Source organism: Neopelma chrysocephalum, unplaced genomic scaffold (assembly GCF_003984885.1).
Source record: "Neopelma chrysocephalum unplaced genomic scaffold, ASM398488v2 Primary Assembly neopelma1_96, whole genome shotgun sequence".
Classification (NCBI taxonomy): Eukaryota; Metazoa; Chordata; class Aves; order Passeriformes; family Pipridae; genus Neopelma; species Neopelma chrysocephalum.
In genome coordinates, this window is record NW_020897759.1 from 2,707,535 (window position 1) to 2,724,938 (window position 17,404).

At 37.0% G+C, this 17,404-nt stretch overlaps 1 protein-coding gene across 1 annotated transcript in view; it reads left to right on the top strand.

Annotated features, from left to right (window-relative positions):
* CCDC6 (coiled-coil domain containing 6) overlaps positions 1-17,404 on the top strand; it is a gene marked incomplete at its 5' end in the record, with an annotated part of 51,211 nt that overhangs the window by 17,520 nt on the left and 16,287 nt on the right. The window contains 4 exons of the mRNA XM_027694104.1: positions 1,640-1,789; positions 9,740-9,868; positions 14,482-14,585; positions 16,270-16,430. Of these exons, the coding sequence (XP_027549905.1) occupies positions 1,640-1,789; positions 9,740-9,868; positions 14,482-14,585; positions 16,270-16,430 (544 nt within the window). The remainder of the gene's footprint in view (positions 1-1,639; positions 1,790-9,739; positions 9,869-14,481; positions 14,586-16,269; positions 16,431-17,404) is intronic.

Genomic DNA, 17,404 nt, shown 5'->3' on the forward strand with positions numbered 1-17,404 from the left:
CTCTCCCTCTTTATTTTCTTCAGGTTGAGTTTGTGCCAACTCTGCTGGTGACAGGAAGAAGGGAGCTGATGGCAGGTAGATAGTAGGAAAGGGCCTTGAAAAGAAAGCGATAGAGATGGGAGAAGGCAGAGATAAAAATGTGAAGAGAAGGACTTGGTGGAAAGAGGACTCAACTGCGAGGTTTCCAAACCACTGCTTTAGATTTTATGATGCTGATGTTATCATGAGGAAAATTTGCAATTGTCCTATTGTTTCACCAAATTTAAAGACAGTAATGTTGTTTAATTAACTTTTCTTCTAGACATGGAAGGTGTCTGTGTCTAAGTAATTGTCTCTTGGACCACTAGGGGACATATCGTTCCAGTTAAAAGATCACTGACATAAGGAAATCTTTCAAGCATTTTCTAGTGTACAATAAGTATAAAGGCATGGTTACTTTGGCACATTTTGGGCAGAAGATTAAAGAAGCTAAGCTTTCAGTAATGTGGTTGTTTCAGTTCTTAAATTTTCCTCTCTTAAATTTTACTGAAATTAAACTTAGAGAATGTTTGCATAAGCTATAAGCTGGTGTCATTTTATTAGGATCAGGGCAAATCACACACATGCAGTTCAAGTAATGGACTTTATTGCAGGAAATAAAACCACTCCTTAACACTACCTTGCTTCATTTGTTCAATGTGGTATTTCTGTCATTCACCTATTCTAGGCTTTGTTTGGACTGTGGAATTAAGAGTTGGCTCTACCAATTTTAACTGTGATCATTCATTTGCCCATATGAAATGCTCTTCATAGTGTTTCAGAGCAGGTTTTCAAAAAATCAATTCTGTGTTCCATTTATCAATTTTTCAATTATTTATATTTAAAAACATACAAACATCTGAACTGTAGGGAATGCAAGTGAGCAAGTTCCCAGCTGGCTTTCTGTGGAGCAGTGCCTGGGTGGTGTTGGAAAGCTGATATGGAAATTGTCTTGTCTAGTGATTCTAGAAGATTTCCAGAGTAAGGCTGGGGGTAAAGCTACCACATGGCATTTTTGTAAGTTGATGTATATAGTGGAATAGCAGTTCTGAGAAGCAAGATACCCATTTTCCTGCGCTGGTGGTTGGGTAGAAGTTGCTGTGAGACAAGCCATGGTGCCTGTGGCTCAGTAGCAAGGCATATCTGGGTGAAAGAATAAATGCATTATTTGACTCCTAGAAAGCAGGACTCAGTCTGAGGGATCTGAAAAGAAGGCACAGTGCTGGATGCAGCAATCTGAGCTGTGCTTCAGCTTGTAGTGGAGAACATTTAGACAGGAGTTTCTTTTTAGGCATAGAGTAGGTAAAAATAGGTATCTGTGAATCCATAATGCTTTTATAAGCTTTATAAGGTTGGGGAGTTTGTGCATTTGGTGGGAGGAGGCCACTTTAAAGTTTCCCAAGTTAAAGATGGAAAACAAAAAATGAAGAAAGGTGATATAATGTTACAAAAGGGGAGGGTAACAGCACTTACATCCAGCCTACTGTTCTCCAAGATGATAGGCATATGAAGGGGAATGGAATGATTGCAGCTTTTAATGTGGAAATTTGCTCCCTTTTTGCTTAAAACTCTCTCTTTACTTTGCTCCCTTTTTGCTTAAAACTCTCTCTTTACTTCACAGCAAGCAAGGGCAGAACAGGAAGAGGAATTCATCAGTAATACTCTATTTAAGAAGATTCAAGCTCTGCAGAAAGAAAAAGAAACGCTTGCAGTAAACTATGAAAAGGAAGAGGAATTCCTCACTAATGAACTTTCAAGAAAACTGATGCAGGTAATTGGTGCTTTTACTGATGTTTCTTTCAGGAGCCTCAGGACTGACCGGTGACTGAACCTTTTTGTTTGCATGACTGCAGTCAGAGGGATGTGGTCATATTCTAACTGTTGTAAAGTTGACACCTGATAAAAGCAAAATACAAGAAGTGGTAGTGAGTAACCTTTTTTTAATATGTTGCTTTCAACTTCGCATCTGTGAACTCAGTATTGAGAACCTGAAAGTTTGTACGCAGATGCAAAAAAAATGGATGTAGCTTAGAGTAAATGTCATCTGTCTCCCAGACGAGAGTTACTGATTAATTAAAAATGTTAGTGAAACAGACACTTTTTTCCCTAGAGTATTTGATATTTAACAGGAGTCCTGAAATATTGAACTTTATATACAAGAATGTGCAGTGATGCTTGAAGGAGACTTCATCTGTAAGTTTATCCATACTCTTAACAAAACAGTTGCTTCTCTGGAATTAAAACATATTTTTTGATGCCAAAAATAAAAAGTTGAAGACGCAGGGACGATTGCAGCAGAGAAACTTCATTGCCCAAGTTGCTAATTTTTGGAAAGCGGGTAAGTATTTATTGAAAGTGTTGTGCCTACTTGCTCTGTTCTGATAGTCATGCCTAAATACCTGCTTTTGGCCTCCTCTGTAGGAGACAGGGTGTAGGAGGCGGGTGAATGTTTGCTGTGATCTGCCTGGGCTTTTTTCATGACATTACTTATAAGCATTGTCATGAAAAACTAGGCAATTTAAAAGAACCTAATTTGTATGTTGTAAGCATTTCCTTGTTCTGCAGCTGGAGACTTAAGGCATGTTTAGCCCTGCAGTTAGGAAATACACTGTTTGGAAACAACATGAGAGCTAATCCCATCTGGTGCTTTTATTACTGAAAACTGGGCCTTCTATGACTTTGTCTATTTGGTTCCTATTATCACATAGTAAATTAAGTAGCAAGATAAAATATCCTCTCTCTGGTATTACTATTTCCCCTTGCTGTTCTTGAGGAATGACAAGAATGTTTCTGAATAAGGTACACGTTTTCTTTCCAAGTCACGCATTTTCATGAAAAATAGAGAAGCAGATGGCAGTAAAATAGAGGTATCAACTGTTCTTTTCTAATTGAAGTAAGATGTAGATATCACCATAGAAAAAGCTTTCCACTGAAGTCTCTCACAGTAAAGGGAGAAATGGTATGTTAAACAATGTTGTTTAATTGAAAGGGAGACATAGAAATCTGTTACAGAACCAGGTTATGTGGGACTGTACTATACATTGTGTATCAATGTAAAACTTACTTTAGAAGTAAAAGCATGAATTACACTTGATTTGGTTGAAGGCTTTTGAACTCATATAATGACCTATTGTTGTGTCTAGTAATTGCTTAAAATATGCTTAGCCTTTTCCCTAGAATTCACGAGATTGCTTTAAAGCATTATCTTTAACAGTTCTTGAATTGCTAAAATTATGCAAAATATAAGCTTTTTGTCAACCTAAAAGTACAGTTAATTGTTATTCTTTCTTACTATGGACTTTCGGAAAGTGTCCTCTGACTGGGTCCCCAAATTAAAGAAAAAGTTAACAATCTACTGTTCTCAAAATGGCCAAGGGGGTGCCTCGTTGTAATGGATGAAACAATGCAAGGGCATTGTGCTTTTTGTCCAGTGGAAACCCTTAAAAGGTGTGACTTCCTTCTGACTAGTGAGAGAAAGTTTCAGAGAGGTGTCTGAAACAGAATGCAGGCTTAAAACTGGTGAAGTCGCTCTCACCTTTTGTACGGCACCTGGAGAAAATCCTCAGTTTTGGATTCAGCATCATCCTGTAAATACTGACCAGCTTTCAGTAGGAAAGGGAAGGTTTCTGTGGAGAGAAAGTAACTACATAGCCAGAACTACAATAACATGGAGGTTAAATGCTGACCGCCACCTGGCTTTGTTAAACAGTGTCTCAACCTGCAGCCTTAAATGTCCTTCCGTGTGGCTTCCTGGTAGCCTCATTTAGTGTTTGGTAAACATGGCTATATCGACCAGAAGTTGTTAAAATAGGGCAGTTCACTGGTCAGCAGGTTTTGTTGTCCACACATCTAGATGGCTTTTCATACCTTTCCAGTGGCTCAACACTTGCAGTACAGGTGGAGTGTTTGTTTTAAAGCAAACAGTTTAATATTGAAACTATTACTCTGTTTGTGTAGGCTGAGTTCAGATCTCATTTCATGGCTTGATTATATCTTTGATGTGATAAGCTTACTGTGAAATGCAAAACCAGAATATTGATGTATTCTCCTAAAAACTAGTAATATGGTCAGCAGCTTATAAATTCTACAGCAGAAGTGGTCCCTTCCCCTAAAGAATTAGGAAACATTTGAATATTACAGTATGTTTCCATGACAGTAATTTTTCATCTCTTAAGAGATCATGGATTTAGTAAGTTAATAGTAGAATGTTGGTGAGTTGCAGGCAATTTTCTTAAGTAGCAAAGAACTGAAAATAATACTTGACCTTGGTTTTTGTTTTCTGAAAGCTTATCTATTGTCTGAAAGTTTTGATTCTTCAGTTATGAATCCTGGAAATTGCACCCATGTATGCCAGATTAAAAATCTAAGAAGTGAAACTCCTGATATTACAAATAAACTCATTTTTTGGAAAAGAGAGAATTATTAACACACATCACATGGTCAGTTTAGAGTTTATTACAGTATGTTTTCTATAATGGGATACTCTTCCCATTGTACAGGTGTAGTGCTAAGTTCCTGACTAATATGTTTTAGACCAAGAAGTTAAGACAATTACAATTCACTTTTTTTTTAATTTCCTGAGATTTGTGAGTGCCAATACTTACTATTGCCCACGAGAGTGTAGCAGTTCTGTCTTTATTAGGTGAAAAATGAATTCATAAATGCCCACTGCCATTTTTGGCATCTTTGCTCTGGAGAGAATTCTGGCAAAATTAGATGCAGACTTTGGATGATGACTTAGTCAGAAATACAGTAGTCTCCAGTTGGTTGCTCCACTGTTCTTTGAGATTAAGCTCTTAATCTCTGTGTTTGCCAGGCAATGTTGGTCTGACCTGGAACTAGACTTTCAAAATTCATGCTGTCAGACACTGTGCAGCAAATGGCTTCCAGCTTTTTGTATGACTAAGGGGAAAAAATTGCATATGAATCTGTAGTTTTGCCTAAAGCTTTGCATTTTGGAACAGAGGAGGGTTGTACTTCTGGTAAACTGCATATGATTTGCAGTCTCTCAATTTTTCAGGTATTTAAAACTCTGTGTCTGTGTCAAAATTACTGCTGTATTATTCAGTTGAAAGCCACCTAGCAGAGGGACTTTTTTCATAGTGCCTGTGTGTTTTTTGCTTTGTCAGACCTTTGTTTGTCACAGTTGTGGGGTAGGGGCTTATGCGTTCCATTCAGACTGGCATCTAGAATGAGCTCCCAGAATGTTAAAAGGTTTTCAGTGTGGAAGCTCTGCCAGAGCACGAGCTGCAGCTCCTCACTAACAGCGAACAAGAATGTCCCAGTTCAGCATGATGTGCATTACTGGTACAAAACAGAGTGACATCAGGTTTTCAATATTGTAAGAAATTTGTTTTGAAACCTTTTACTATATGCCAGGCTGAGTCTAAACATACATAGTAGCACAGAAAAGAAGGTATTTTCTCTGGAATAATGCTTTCTTCCTGGTGCCATACCACTGCTTGATAATGTCTCTTTATAACTGTCTGGCATTAGCTTTCCCTGCCTGTGCAAGCCAGATGAATAAATGTACAATTTTATTAGATAAATTTCCTTTGTTTAGCATAATTACTAATTTTCTAGGCTGAAGGGATGAATGAACACATGTATTTCAACAGAGGTTTTGGAGTAAACAGAAGTGTTTAATCACGTAGATCCCTCATAAAGTTCTTATAAGCCTTATATACATTTACTATATATTCACATGTGCTTCCTGTAATTATATTTTTGTTTACCTGATGAAGTCTCTGGAAAGCTGGAACAGTATTTTTAAGGCATCCTCGATCCCTAGTCATTGTAGAGTCGTAGCAGTATTTTACAGAATTTCATTAGGAGCGTTTTCATGCGGGCTCTGTTCTTGCAGCTGTGGACATGGATATGTTGAGTTACTGTTTTGAAATTTAAAGTAGTATATCTTGAAAATTTATCTTTTGTGAAACAAGGCTACTCCGAAGAGTAATTAATTTTTGATATTGTTTGATCTTATGAAGTCAGTCTTTAAATTGTTAAACAGTCCTTTTCAAAATTGAATTCAGATTTTTTCTTTTTAATACCCTTGTATTTTTGGAAGTGCAAATTGGTCCAAGTATCTGTCCTTGAAAGTAAGATGTTACAACATACCAAGATAATAGCATAATGTGTAGTCAGGCAGATTTAAGTAATTAGGTGTCTGTACAGAAATGTTTCTGGTGCAAGTCTGATTCTTGACAATTCTTTAAAAAAATGATAAGTCTGTAAACATAAGCTATTACCCTTCCTGCTCTCCAGAATACGATGTGTCAGCTCAAGGATGCAAATGGGATTGTGCGGAATAAACAGTCAGCTCATCTATCATTTATTTGATGAACATCTGGACATAAAGAGAAGGCAAACTGCTGATACAAATTTGTTAATAAATAGGACTTTCAGGATGCAGCAGAGGAGGAATTGGACAACTTTTGAGGGCCCGGAGTACTGAAAATAGACTGTTCAGCCCAATGTACAGGGTCCTACTCTGGGGGATAATTGAGGGTTGTTTTTTAAAGGGGGAGCTTCATCCATTGACTCCCTTACTTCATAAAAATACTTTCTGCGGTCCCAGAAGTAAGCCAGTACAGTAAGGAATTAAGGTAAATGTGGTCCTACGTTGTATCAGGTCACTTGTTTCTGTAGAGAGAGAAGGGTATTACTGTAGTTGTGCAGGACTAAACTGAACTAACACATGCACTCCTGCTGCTGAGCTTTGTATTTGATAGCCCCATTCTCACTTCAAACTGTTAGCTGTCTCTCTTGCAACAAACCCATCTCTAACCTTGCTTAGCTGAAAATTCTCCTTCAGTTTTCATATGCAATTCAAAGTCTATATGACATTGTCATCAAGGTGACATTTTCTAACACATTTTTTCCTTCTCTTTATCTGGCTGCCATAGGTATATCTGTAAACAGTTGTTACTATAATTGCATGTAATTAAAAACAGCTTGAAAATACTCTTACTTTAATAAGTAAAATAAATGCTATCCACTAGTGTTTTACCAGTGGATAATTTTCCATTGTTAGCAATTCTATTTTTCATCATTAGGGTTTCAGCATTAACTGTGCTTTGTTTGTCTTGGTTTGTTTCTGTGATCAAAGTAAATTAAAGGGAAAAATTTTTGTATACAATTATGAGTGACAGACACCACTCATATGTATTTTGGAGTGTGTTATTAGTATTTTTCTCCCACTGTGAAAAATGAAGCCAAAGGGTGAAGGGGAGTAGTATAATAAAGTAGGTTGAGTGCCCAAGAGGGTTTTCATGTTGTAATCCCTTTAGCACTCAAGGGGAGAGTGATTGTGGGCTTCTTTTCATTCTCAGTTACTTTCTAATCAGAGTAGAGGATATTCCTGTAGTAGATCTCTCCTGGCTTCACTTGGTAGCTTTCTGACCAGCTGGAATGTTCCTCTGGCTGCAGTATGTTCACACTCCCAGTAGGGTTTAGTAGATCCTACACAGAAGCTGCAGATCTAACGAATAAGTCTCATCAGTTCCCATGTGATGGAAATTTCAGCAGGCTTTAAAAGAAATGTATTGACAAACAAGATATTTGCAAGATATTGCAGCTTAATTTGTTTTAAATAATACATTAGCTGCACATGCATGAAGCACACGAGAGCAAGAAATGGTGTGTGTTACTAAGCTGTTTTGAGGTGACTGTGTGATCTGCCCGACTCATGGACTGATGGAATTGCCAACAGTCCCCAACTACACACTCTTTGTTCACAGCACCTGGCTCTGAGCTGAGCAAGAGATTCTGGCTCTGTGCCTTTTCACACAGTTCAGTTTGCTGGCTGAATACAAGCTGATTGCAGCAATTGGATTTGGTCTCAATTTAGGGATGAAAAAAAAAGGTCTAGCTTTTTTAATGAAGGAAAATGAAGATTGAAGGAAGTGCAGTCAGTACCTTGAGTCAGCTGGTAATCCATGGGCTGTCTGCTCCTTGGGCTTCTTGGCTGTCTTTAGTCTCAACTTGTCACTGCTGTATAGGGATGGGGAAGGAAAGGAGAGGGGCTTATGGACTCTAAGGTGAAATCATGGCTTTTTCATAGTAGGCCGCTTTTTTTTCCAACCAAGCTTAACTCCAATACTGAAGTAAGGAACTTCAAAATTTGGTTATCAAACAACACTCAAATCTCACTTAGCAGTCCTGCATATTCTCACATAAGGAATGAAATGCTTTTATTTCCAGCTAGACAGTTTAACAAAGCTCCCTAACCATTTGGTCAGGAGCTGCCATGGTAGTCTCAGTGATTGTCATGTTGGAGTCTGGGTGGCTTCTTCAAATGCATGGGAACTTCAGTAAGTGTCAGGGGATTTAGAAAATATACTGTAATTTAGTAAGTGAAATATACTGTAAGTTAGTAAGTGAAAGAAATAAATCTCATTTACTTTCTAACTAATATTTTCTATTCTAAGAATTTTCTATTCTGGTGTTTATTTTAATTTGTGAAAAATAAAATCTCAAGATTGACAAACCCTGGAACACAGTTAAAGTCCAAGCTTCTCCCACATGTATATTGCCAAGTAGTTGCTGTCTGCCTAGTGCTCTTTCCACACAAGCCTTTCGGCTCTAATCTCTCTGCCAGACTGCACTTCACAGACCATTTTGTCTCTAAGGAGCAGCAAAAGGAACTGAATTAACAAACTAGCAATTTTAGCTTGTTTTAAAATCAAAGTATGTTACTTCACATCCAGCAACCTTGACTTGTGTCCATGACTGCAAGGTATCTCTCTGTTTCCTCAGATTTTCCTCTCACATTTAAACACTATGATCTTACAGATTGTTATGTGATAGCCAGAAGAACTGGCATAGCAAATAAGCAGGTGGAAAAGGTGCAATTTTCAGTGGATGGTCAGAACACAATGTAATTACACCATTGTCTTTTCGTGACATTTGTTTTTCCCTAACTCAGATTCACGTGTTCATACCATGGTGCCAGACACACTGTTTTACCCACAGGAAGACTTGGATCCCTGTCTCAGAGGGATTTTTTTGTGATTTTGACTTTATTTTTAAAAGTGACTCTACTCCAACCATCATTTATCTTAAAATGGGGGAGGGCTTTTTATTTCCATCTGCTTGAGAGTAAAGATTTTTTTTCATTGGATGAAAAAACAATTGTCGAGTGTTAAGAATATTTATAACATTGAGTTGAAATTACCAGTATTTCTATGTCATCAAAATATTTTAATTCTTGATAGCACAGGGATATAAATTAGAAATTCCTATTGTTGATTTTAAACTTGCTGCACAGCAATTTCAGTAGTATGGCTTCAGTCATAATTTTAAGCTTTCAGCTGCCTGGGAGAAGGAAGTGCTAAGACCTGCATTTTATACTTTGGGTGCTCTTGAGATGATGCATTTAGAATAAAATTAATGCTTTTGTTAACATTATGATAGATTTTTTTACTTCTAAGATGTCTGTAATACATTATATATAGCATATAAAATAATCTATTTTGATTTAACTTAATTCAATAATTGGAAATGTACTTTACTTCAATCTGCTTTTTAAATATGCAGCACAGTTCCTTTTTGAAGGGCTCTTGGGTGGGTTGTGCATTTTGAAGTCTTTTGAGAAGTCTTATCTGTAGAGAATTTAACATTAAGTAAGAATAAATGTGTAAATAGACATATAAAAGGTGCCTAAGTTCATACTTCTATTTTTGTGTTTAAAATATTTACACGTCTCCTAAATTTTTAGCTGCAACATGAGAAAGCTGAACTGGAGCAGCATTTAGAGCAGGAACAGGAATTTCAAGTGAACAAACTGATGAAGAAGATTAAAAAACTGGAAAATGATACAATTTCGAAGCAGCTCACCCTGGAGCAGGTAATTCCTTCCTTTCAGAATTATAAGACTGAGAAGAAAACAAGTACTTTGTATTAGATTTGACTTAATTTTTTAAGTATATAAGAAACTGGGCAATATCAAGAATATAGAAAAGTCAGTAGTTTTACTTTCAAAGCAATAATCAGTAACATAATTCATTATGCAAAACTTTGCTTACTTTTTTCGTGGCCATTATAGCTTTCAGTAGCCTTTCTGCAGGCCTTCATGTCTGCTGGACAGCAGTGAGTTTTGCAAATGCAACTTTTTTGTAAATAATGCGCTGTCACTTCTGACAGTGGTTCAGCACAGCAGTGACCGTTCTGTGTGTGTCTAGTTGTGCTCCAGGTCACCTTATTGTGGCAGCTTGGAGAGCACAGGACTCAAACTGAGAGATGTCAGCTGTGTGTGTTCTTCACGAGATTTGACTACATCCAACTCCCTTTCTCCCGAGACAGGGAGAAGAAGATTGCAGAGATAAAACACCACTTGTTTTGGTCATGTTTCAACTGGAATTTTAGACATTGGGAGTGCTCTTATGTCTAATTTTAGGCATGTGCATCATAGCATCTCAGTAGTGTTAATAGGAGACCTTTTGGCTTAAAAGGCAAACTGATGAAACCTGTAGGCTTGTTAAAGAACTTCCGATTATTCTGAGATGTGGAGGTCCAACCATCTGGGTGGTGTAAATCTAGTGCGTTATTTCTGTGATTTCTTTTGCTGTGGAACTTTTTTGTTGCTGGTAATCCGAATTTCTACCAGTTTTGTATGACCTCCTATATCTGTTGGCATGGATAAATTAATTAATGGCTATGTAAATGATCAAATGGGTTTTCTTGATTCTTAATGCTAACATTCTATATGGAGAGACCTATGGAACAAATAGAAAAATAGAAAGATAGGAAGATGTAGTTGCCCGCAAATCCATAACCAGCACGGAAATTATCATGAGATTGAAATAACTCTCTTAGCCACAAGGTGGTGGTGGCCACCACTTAATCCAAATGCAAAGTCAGCTTAATATACTAGGCTGTTGTCATCTTTGAACATGAGCCACAGCTGAAATCATAATGGTATTTATTTTTGTATCATTGTTCCGGGCAGACAGACTTGTGAAATCATAACATTTGAAACTTGTTGCTACATTTAAATATCAATGATATATTGTTCAAAAAGCATAGATGCACGAAGGTCTTTCTCTCAAACATCTGACCTTGAAAACTTACTTTGTTTGTGAAGATGTTAAATATGGCTGTCAGTCTTGCTTTGAAATTCCACGTGTATGTATATGTAATGCAACATCTGCCTTTGTTTCCTCTCACTGTAAGGTCTAGTAAATCTCAAGTTACTTTGGACTTCACCGTACTTTCTTCCCTTGCACAAATAACAAAAGTTTATTGTGCTAATTAACAAGCTGAAGCAGCAGCCTTTGGTGCTGTACTTACCAAGAAGCAACCACAAGTTGTGAGCAGAGCCATGTTGCCTTTATGAGCAACACACCGGGAATTAGGAGAGATTGCCAACACACTTCCACATAACCTTTGGAACACCTGTTAAACAGGGCTTGGAAGGAGGACTTCAGCAATGCTCTGAATTGGGCTGCAGTACTAGATCTGTCACTAATCAGTGAGCAGATAATTACAACATATGTTCACTAAACTATTATTCTTAAAATAGAGAACATCTGTGCTTTGTCTCCTTTGCTTTTTTTCATCTGAACTGCTTATGCCACAGGTGGTCCATAGTTTGTAGCAGTAGTGGTTGCATAGAACGTTATTCCTTAATAAAAAATTTAATTGTATCTTAGGGTTCAAATGTGACCTGAAATAATTGAAGTCAGCAGAACATTCTTCTCTGAAGGGTAATGGTGGAGAAATTTGCAACATGTGACTGTTTCATTAACTGAATGGCTCAGTTAAAATGAGCAATAATGTTCTGTGTACAGTTCAGTGCTTTGATAGGAAATAAATAGCTGTCAGTTTTGTCCTACAGAGGCCAAGTGTGTGTAGTCTTGCTGTTACTATTTTTAAGTGCTTTTCTAATTCATACAGTATGGTGAGAAACTAGAATGGATGCAGTTAGGAGATGAAAAATAAGAACTAAACTGCTAATAGTCATCTCCTATGTCTTCTTTGAAAGGAGAAGAACATGAAATGTGTAAAATCTTCTGGAAAGATTTTCTTGGAGAGCAGCAGAGAATTAAAGCTGCAAAGGGGAAGGGGCAGATAAGAAGCAGAGAAGTTAAATTTGGTGTAGTGGGCTTAGGCAGAGATCAGCATATTCAACTGTCATTGATTTGGAAGATCTACATTTCAGGAAGGAACAGTTGTGCTTGTTAATCAGTTGTCAAGAAAATTGAAAATCGATAATCCAGGAATACACAGACAATGGATATTTTAGCTGTATTTTAAAGTAAAGTAAGTGCATGTGTGAAAGAGAGGTGAAAAGAAACATAATTGAGTGTCAGATCAAAAATTCCTTTTAACTTTCCTGAAGGGAAAGTTAAGGTCTGAAAAAGCAAGCAATACTTCCTTGTTTCCCTGTTCTAATGTAAAAATTAAATGATGTTTTTGATTGGAATGTGACTTTGAACCCATGTAGAATGACATTAGTATTGCAAGAGCTGCTGGCTTGGTCCTGAGATATAATCCCATCCTGCTTATTGTAGTTCAGACTGTTATCATGTTTTTTGAATGCTATCACATTTTTAACAGATTCATTGACTGGAGTACGTTTCAAATTACACCTGAAACTATCCAGTACCAAGCCAAATACACCAGTTCTCTGAACTCACAGCTCTGATTAGGATGCTGCAGTTGCATCTTCTGTAGGTTCAGTTCAAGGTGTTCATCCTCAGAGCTTTAATATCCTCCCACTGGGAGGCACTGGGACAACACTCAAAATCAGGAAAGGAAGATACCCGTTTCCAGTATGTTTTCATATTGCTGGAAATGTGGAGTTTTAGATCTGTTTCACAACCTGGTTTCTTTGGTGTTTCATCAGAGCAGCTTTCAGGACACCACAAAGCTTATTAGAATATTGTTGCTGATGATTCGACTTTGCCATTATGCACACTCACCCTACATGCAGATTTATAATTAATGGACTCCACTGCCTTGGTGATGGTTGCTATAATACTAAATGTAATCTTAGATTTTTCAAATCCACGGTTATAAATAATTTACTCTGTCTTCAAATTCCAGTGTGCTACTCTTCCTACCATTAAAAGAAATTAATTTCTTTTCACCGCTATGTTTTTTGTGGGGTTTTTTTGTTGCTAGATCAATAACATAGTAGTAAACAGTTAAAGAAGGTGAGTCTAAACCATGCTGCATTGAAATTATGCAAAAACCATTGCTGCAGTGGTCGTGATCTGCATTCAAACTTTTTTCATTCAAAGATTTGCTAACCAGTGTTTCTTTCTCTAGTTATGATCCCTACTACTCATCAATATTATGTCTATTTCTACTTACAGTCACTAATTCCTCTAACCTTTAAAAAAGAAAGTTGTTCATTCATTAAACTTGCACTGTTACCTGAAATGTGTAAGTTCATGTTTGGTTTGGGTTTCTCAGTATGAATTTAGTGGTTAGCAAAGAACCCTTACAGATTTAGATGCTGTAATAGCCCTTCACCCAGTGATGCTGTAAATGTGCGAGGAAATCACTTAATCTGTTTTCAGTCTTTCCATGTTCTAATGTGAGATTACTCGCCCATTAGAAAAGTGGTGCTAACTAAGTCCTGATTGGGAAAAATACCTCTATGCTATTTCCACCTGTGTTGATCTGTTCCCAAATATTTCATTATTGCTAACTTTTTGAGTTCAGCTACATTGTCACTGAATAAGATCATCTGTGCCTCTTAATATTCTCCTGTATTATTAATACTTGCATTGTATTTCTACTTAAGCACTGATAATAGATTTCTTCATGTATGGTGTTATTATTAACTTATAGTAAAATGTCCTACATTATATCTTCTTTTATTAACTTATAGTAGAATCAAGAATGTTTGTTCACGCAGTAAGTGAACATAAGTAATGTCAAGTTAAGCTTTTACTTTTATGAAGCCTTTGCTAAGATAGAACTACATTTGTTTTGCTAGTAAGGATTGATACAGTTCACATAATTTTTCTTTACTATTTTTGTTGTGTCACTCCTTTATCTGACACAAGGTAAACATGGCTTCTCTTCCATTTCTGGCTTACATAACTGATTTTTCCACTAAAAAAGTCTAAAATTTTTCAAAAGAATAAATGTTGGTGTAGTGGACAATAAATTCAGTTTGAACTTCAGAGACACATGGAATAGGAAATGTCTTTGAATAGGTTTGTCATGTTGTCAGTGCCCCCGTGTCCAGGTTTCATGCTCCTCCGTATTGGCCAGAGGCAAGTTCTCTGAGAAGAGCTTCTGTTAAGGACATAACAACTGTGAAGCTACTGAATCTCTTGATTTTTCACTGGCTCTGTGACCAGTGCATTGTGCCTGAGTTTTGTCTCTTCTCCCCCTTCCCCTTGCTGTTGTAGAGCATTATTTAAAATGCTGTTTTTAGAGCAAGGATCTTTCCTTGCAAAAAATACATGCCCATCATTTTCATTAATTGTTTTTCCTGTCCAGCTAAGACGTGAGAAGATTGACCTTGAAAATACTTTGGAACAAGAACAAGAAGCACTAGTGAATCGTCTCTGGAAGAGGATGGATAAACTTGAAGCAGAAAAACGGTTTGTCATGTTGCAGTACACTTGTTACTATGGGCTCAGAGATTTTTAATACATAATATTCTGGATTAAATATGTTTATCTCTGTCCCATAAGAGTTGTTTAATCTGTGAAACCCTGATAGTTATAGCAGTTGTAAAGCTCCTTGTTTGCATGACACCACATAATTGATTGTTTAAAGTAGTTAAATAGTACAAGAAATTACCTGGGAAAACCTGAAGGAATTTACTGAATTATTGCAACTGCTCATAGCCTTTTTTTAAAGCTTCAGGTACGTGGTCAACCTTAATTTCATAGTACTTTACTGTATTTGTTTTATGAAAGGCTCTGTTTTTTCCTTGTCTGTTCAAAGAAAACTTCAGGTTTTTTCAGTGGTGTGCACCCATGTCATTGAGACTTCTCACTGCTTCTTTAGTAGAAGTCAAGACAGTGACTCTTTATATTCCTGGGAAAGCTAAAATTAAAAATATGTATGAAAACAACCATCTCTTTAATGTCAAAATATAAGGACTCTGTTTTGGGAGGGAGTAGGGGAGAATAATGATTAATAATGATTAATAGCTTTTTTTCCCCCTACATATTTAAATACAGTTATGTTAGTGTGACTCCCTGAATCTTGACTGGGGCCTCAAAAAACACCTGATCCTAAGTGAAGAGCAGGTTTTGTAGTTTTATTTTACAGAGCCCCACTCTGTGGAGGGTGCTCTGAAGAGCTACACATGATATTCAGCAGTGGTAAATCCATAGCAGGATGAGCCTTTGGTAGGATTTTTGTGTATATTAGATTTAAAGCCGCCTTCAAGGCAAACTGTTTCTGGTTTAATTTGTCTCAGACTGTGTGCCTTCGTACAAGGAGCCATGGTGGAACAGACCTTGCTTTAGCACACTTTGTATGGTCCATGTGAACACCACATCATGCAAAAAGTTGTCCTTGCATAGTGCTGTCCTTGCTCTTCGGGGCAGAGTTGAGTCTGGCCAGTCAACATGTTCCCAGTAAAGAATAGTTTCATGCCTTCAGGCTGAAAAATTCTTCCTGTGTTAACTCCAAACCCCATCATTTAGAACATATAATATCTACCATGTGCTTATTTCATAAGAGAATTACATTACTCCTGAATTTACCATCAGTTATTTGAGGTATTTGAAACTATGACTATATGGAAAATCTTAATTCCTTAGAGATTAAAAAAAAAAGGAGGGGGGAGACTGTTTGACTATCCTTCAGAAAATATTTGTGAAGGTTTTTTTTTGGTAGTAGTGTTGAAATGCAGAAAAGCTTGTGTTTCACCATAGACATACTTTACTCATCATTAATCTTCACTGTGTGTTCTTTGTCTAAGAACTTAAATGTAAAAACTCGTTTAATGAATTTGCTTAGCAAAAATTTTTGGAATAGGTAGCACATGAGTATAAAACTGAGATAACTCCATATAGTCGAAAAATTGTTTTTTCCTGAACTGTATGCAGAAGTATTTAGAAATATCAATGTCTGGATATTTTACCTTTTTTAATTTTCAATTACAAGAGAAAACAATATAAATCCTCCCAAATTTATCTCACCAAAACCAGTAGTTAAAATAAATCTTAAATACCTGTCGGAATCCTTGCAGTGGCTTTCCGGGGGATATAAGAGTTTTTTTGTTTTCATTAGAGTGGAAGGTAAGGTTTGAACTGTTTTTTCATAAAGAATTTTGCAGGAGAAATTAGACCAGCCAGTATCTGCTCCACCGTCACCCAGAGACATATCAATGGAGATAGACTCTCCAGAAAATATGATGAGACATATCAGGTTTTTAAAGAATGAAGTGGAGAGGTTAAAGAAACAACTGAGGGCTGCACAGTTACAGCGTGAGTAAACAACTTGTTTCAAATCTCATAAAGTTTGTTTAATATAAGATTTTTATATGTTCGTTCTTGAGTTTGAATTTAAGGTAGAAGTGATAAAAAATAGGGCAAATTTTGATTAAAACAGTTTTACCCTGCCTTCCCAGAGAAGAGACTGTGGCCCTGAGCACATGGGCTCAGCTGGCAGGAAGCTGCTTGCACCTTCCCATGAACTTTGCAATGCCAGTCCTTTGTTCCTTCATTCTGTATCTAAAATTTCTGTCTCATTTTCATCAGTTCTGCCTAGTTCCTAGTCAGTACTGTTATATTGCAATTGATAAGCAGGTAGATACCTCACCACAGAGACAGAAAAATCTGTGTGCGTGCAGAACAAGCAACACTGTCCCCTTCTAGTGTGGTGGTCTAGACAGGCCAACTGGGGTATTTCAACCTCCATGTAGAGAAGTCGCTTGCCAGAAGCAGTGGCCTTCCTCCAAGACAGACATGATGGATCAGGAGTGCTCTTTTGCACAGACCTTGTGTGCAAGTTCGTGGTATTATTAATTTGTGGCTGTTAAAAGAAGATAAGGACAGCTAATCGTTGTACTTTTCAATTCTGCGCTGCAGCCTTCGCTTACTGAAGTTCAGAACAAGAGCAAGGCCTTAGGTTTAAAGTACTCTGTGTACAAACCTAGCCTAATTAATTTTATTTCAAGTATCCTCTATTATTTCTAAGTGGTTTCTTTTTTAATTGCTGTGATTTAGAGTAAAAAAAATTGAAAGCATTTAAAGTCAAATTCTCATTGAAAATAAGATCTAGGTTTGAAAGTACTCTTTCCCTTTGTGAACAGGTTGAACAGTGCTGCAGTATGAGTAGCAGTGCTGATAGGAATGGTGGATGTGCCTGCAAGGCAGAAGATGAAACTGAAATAGTTTTCAGTTTGCTGTTTGCAATATGTGATCATTAGAGATCCTCTAGTATTGTTCATAAATATTTA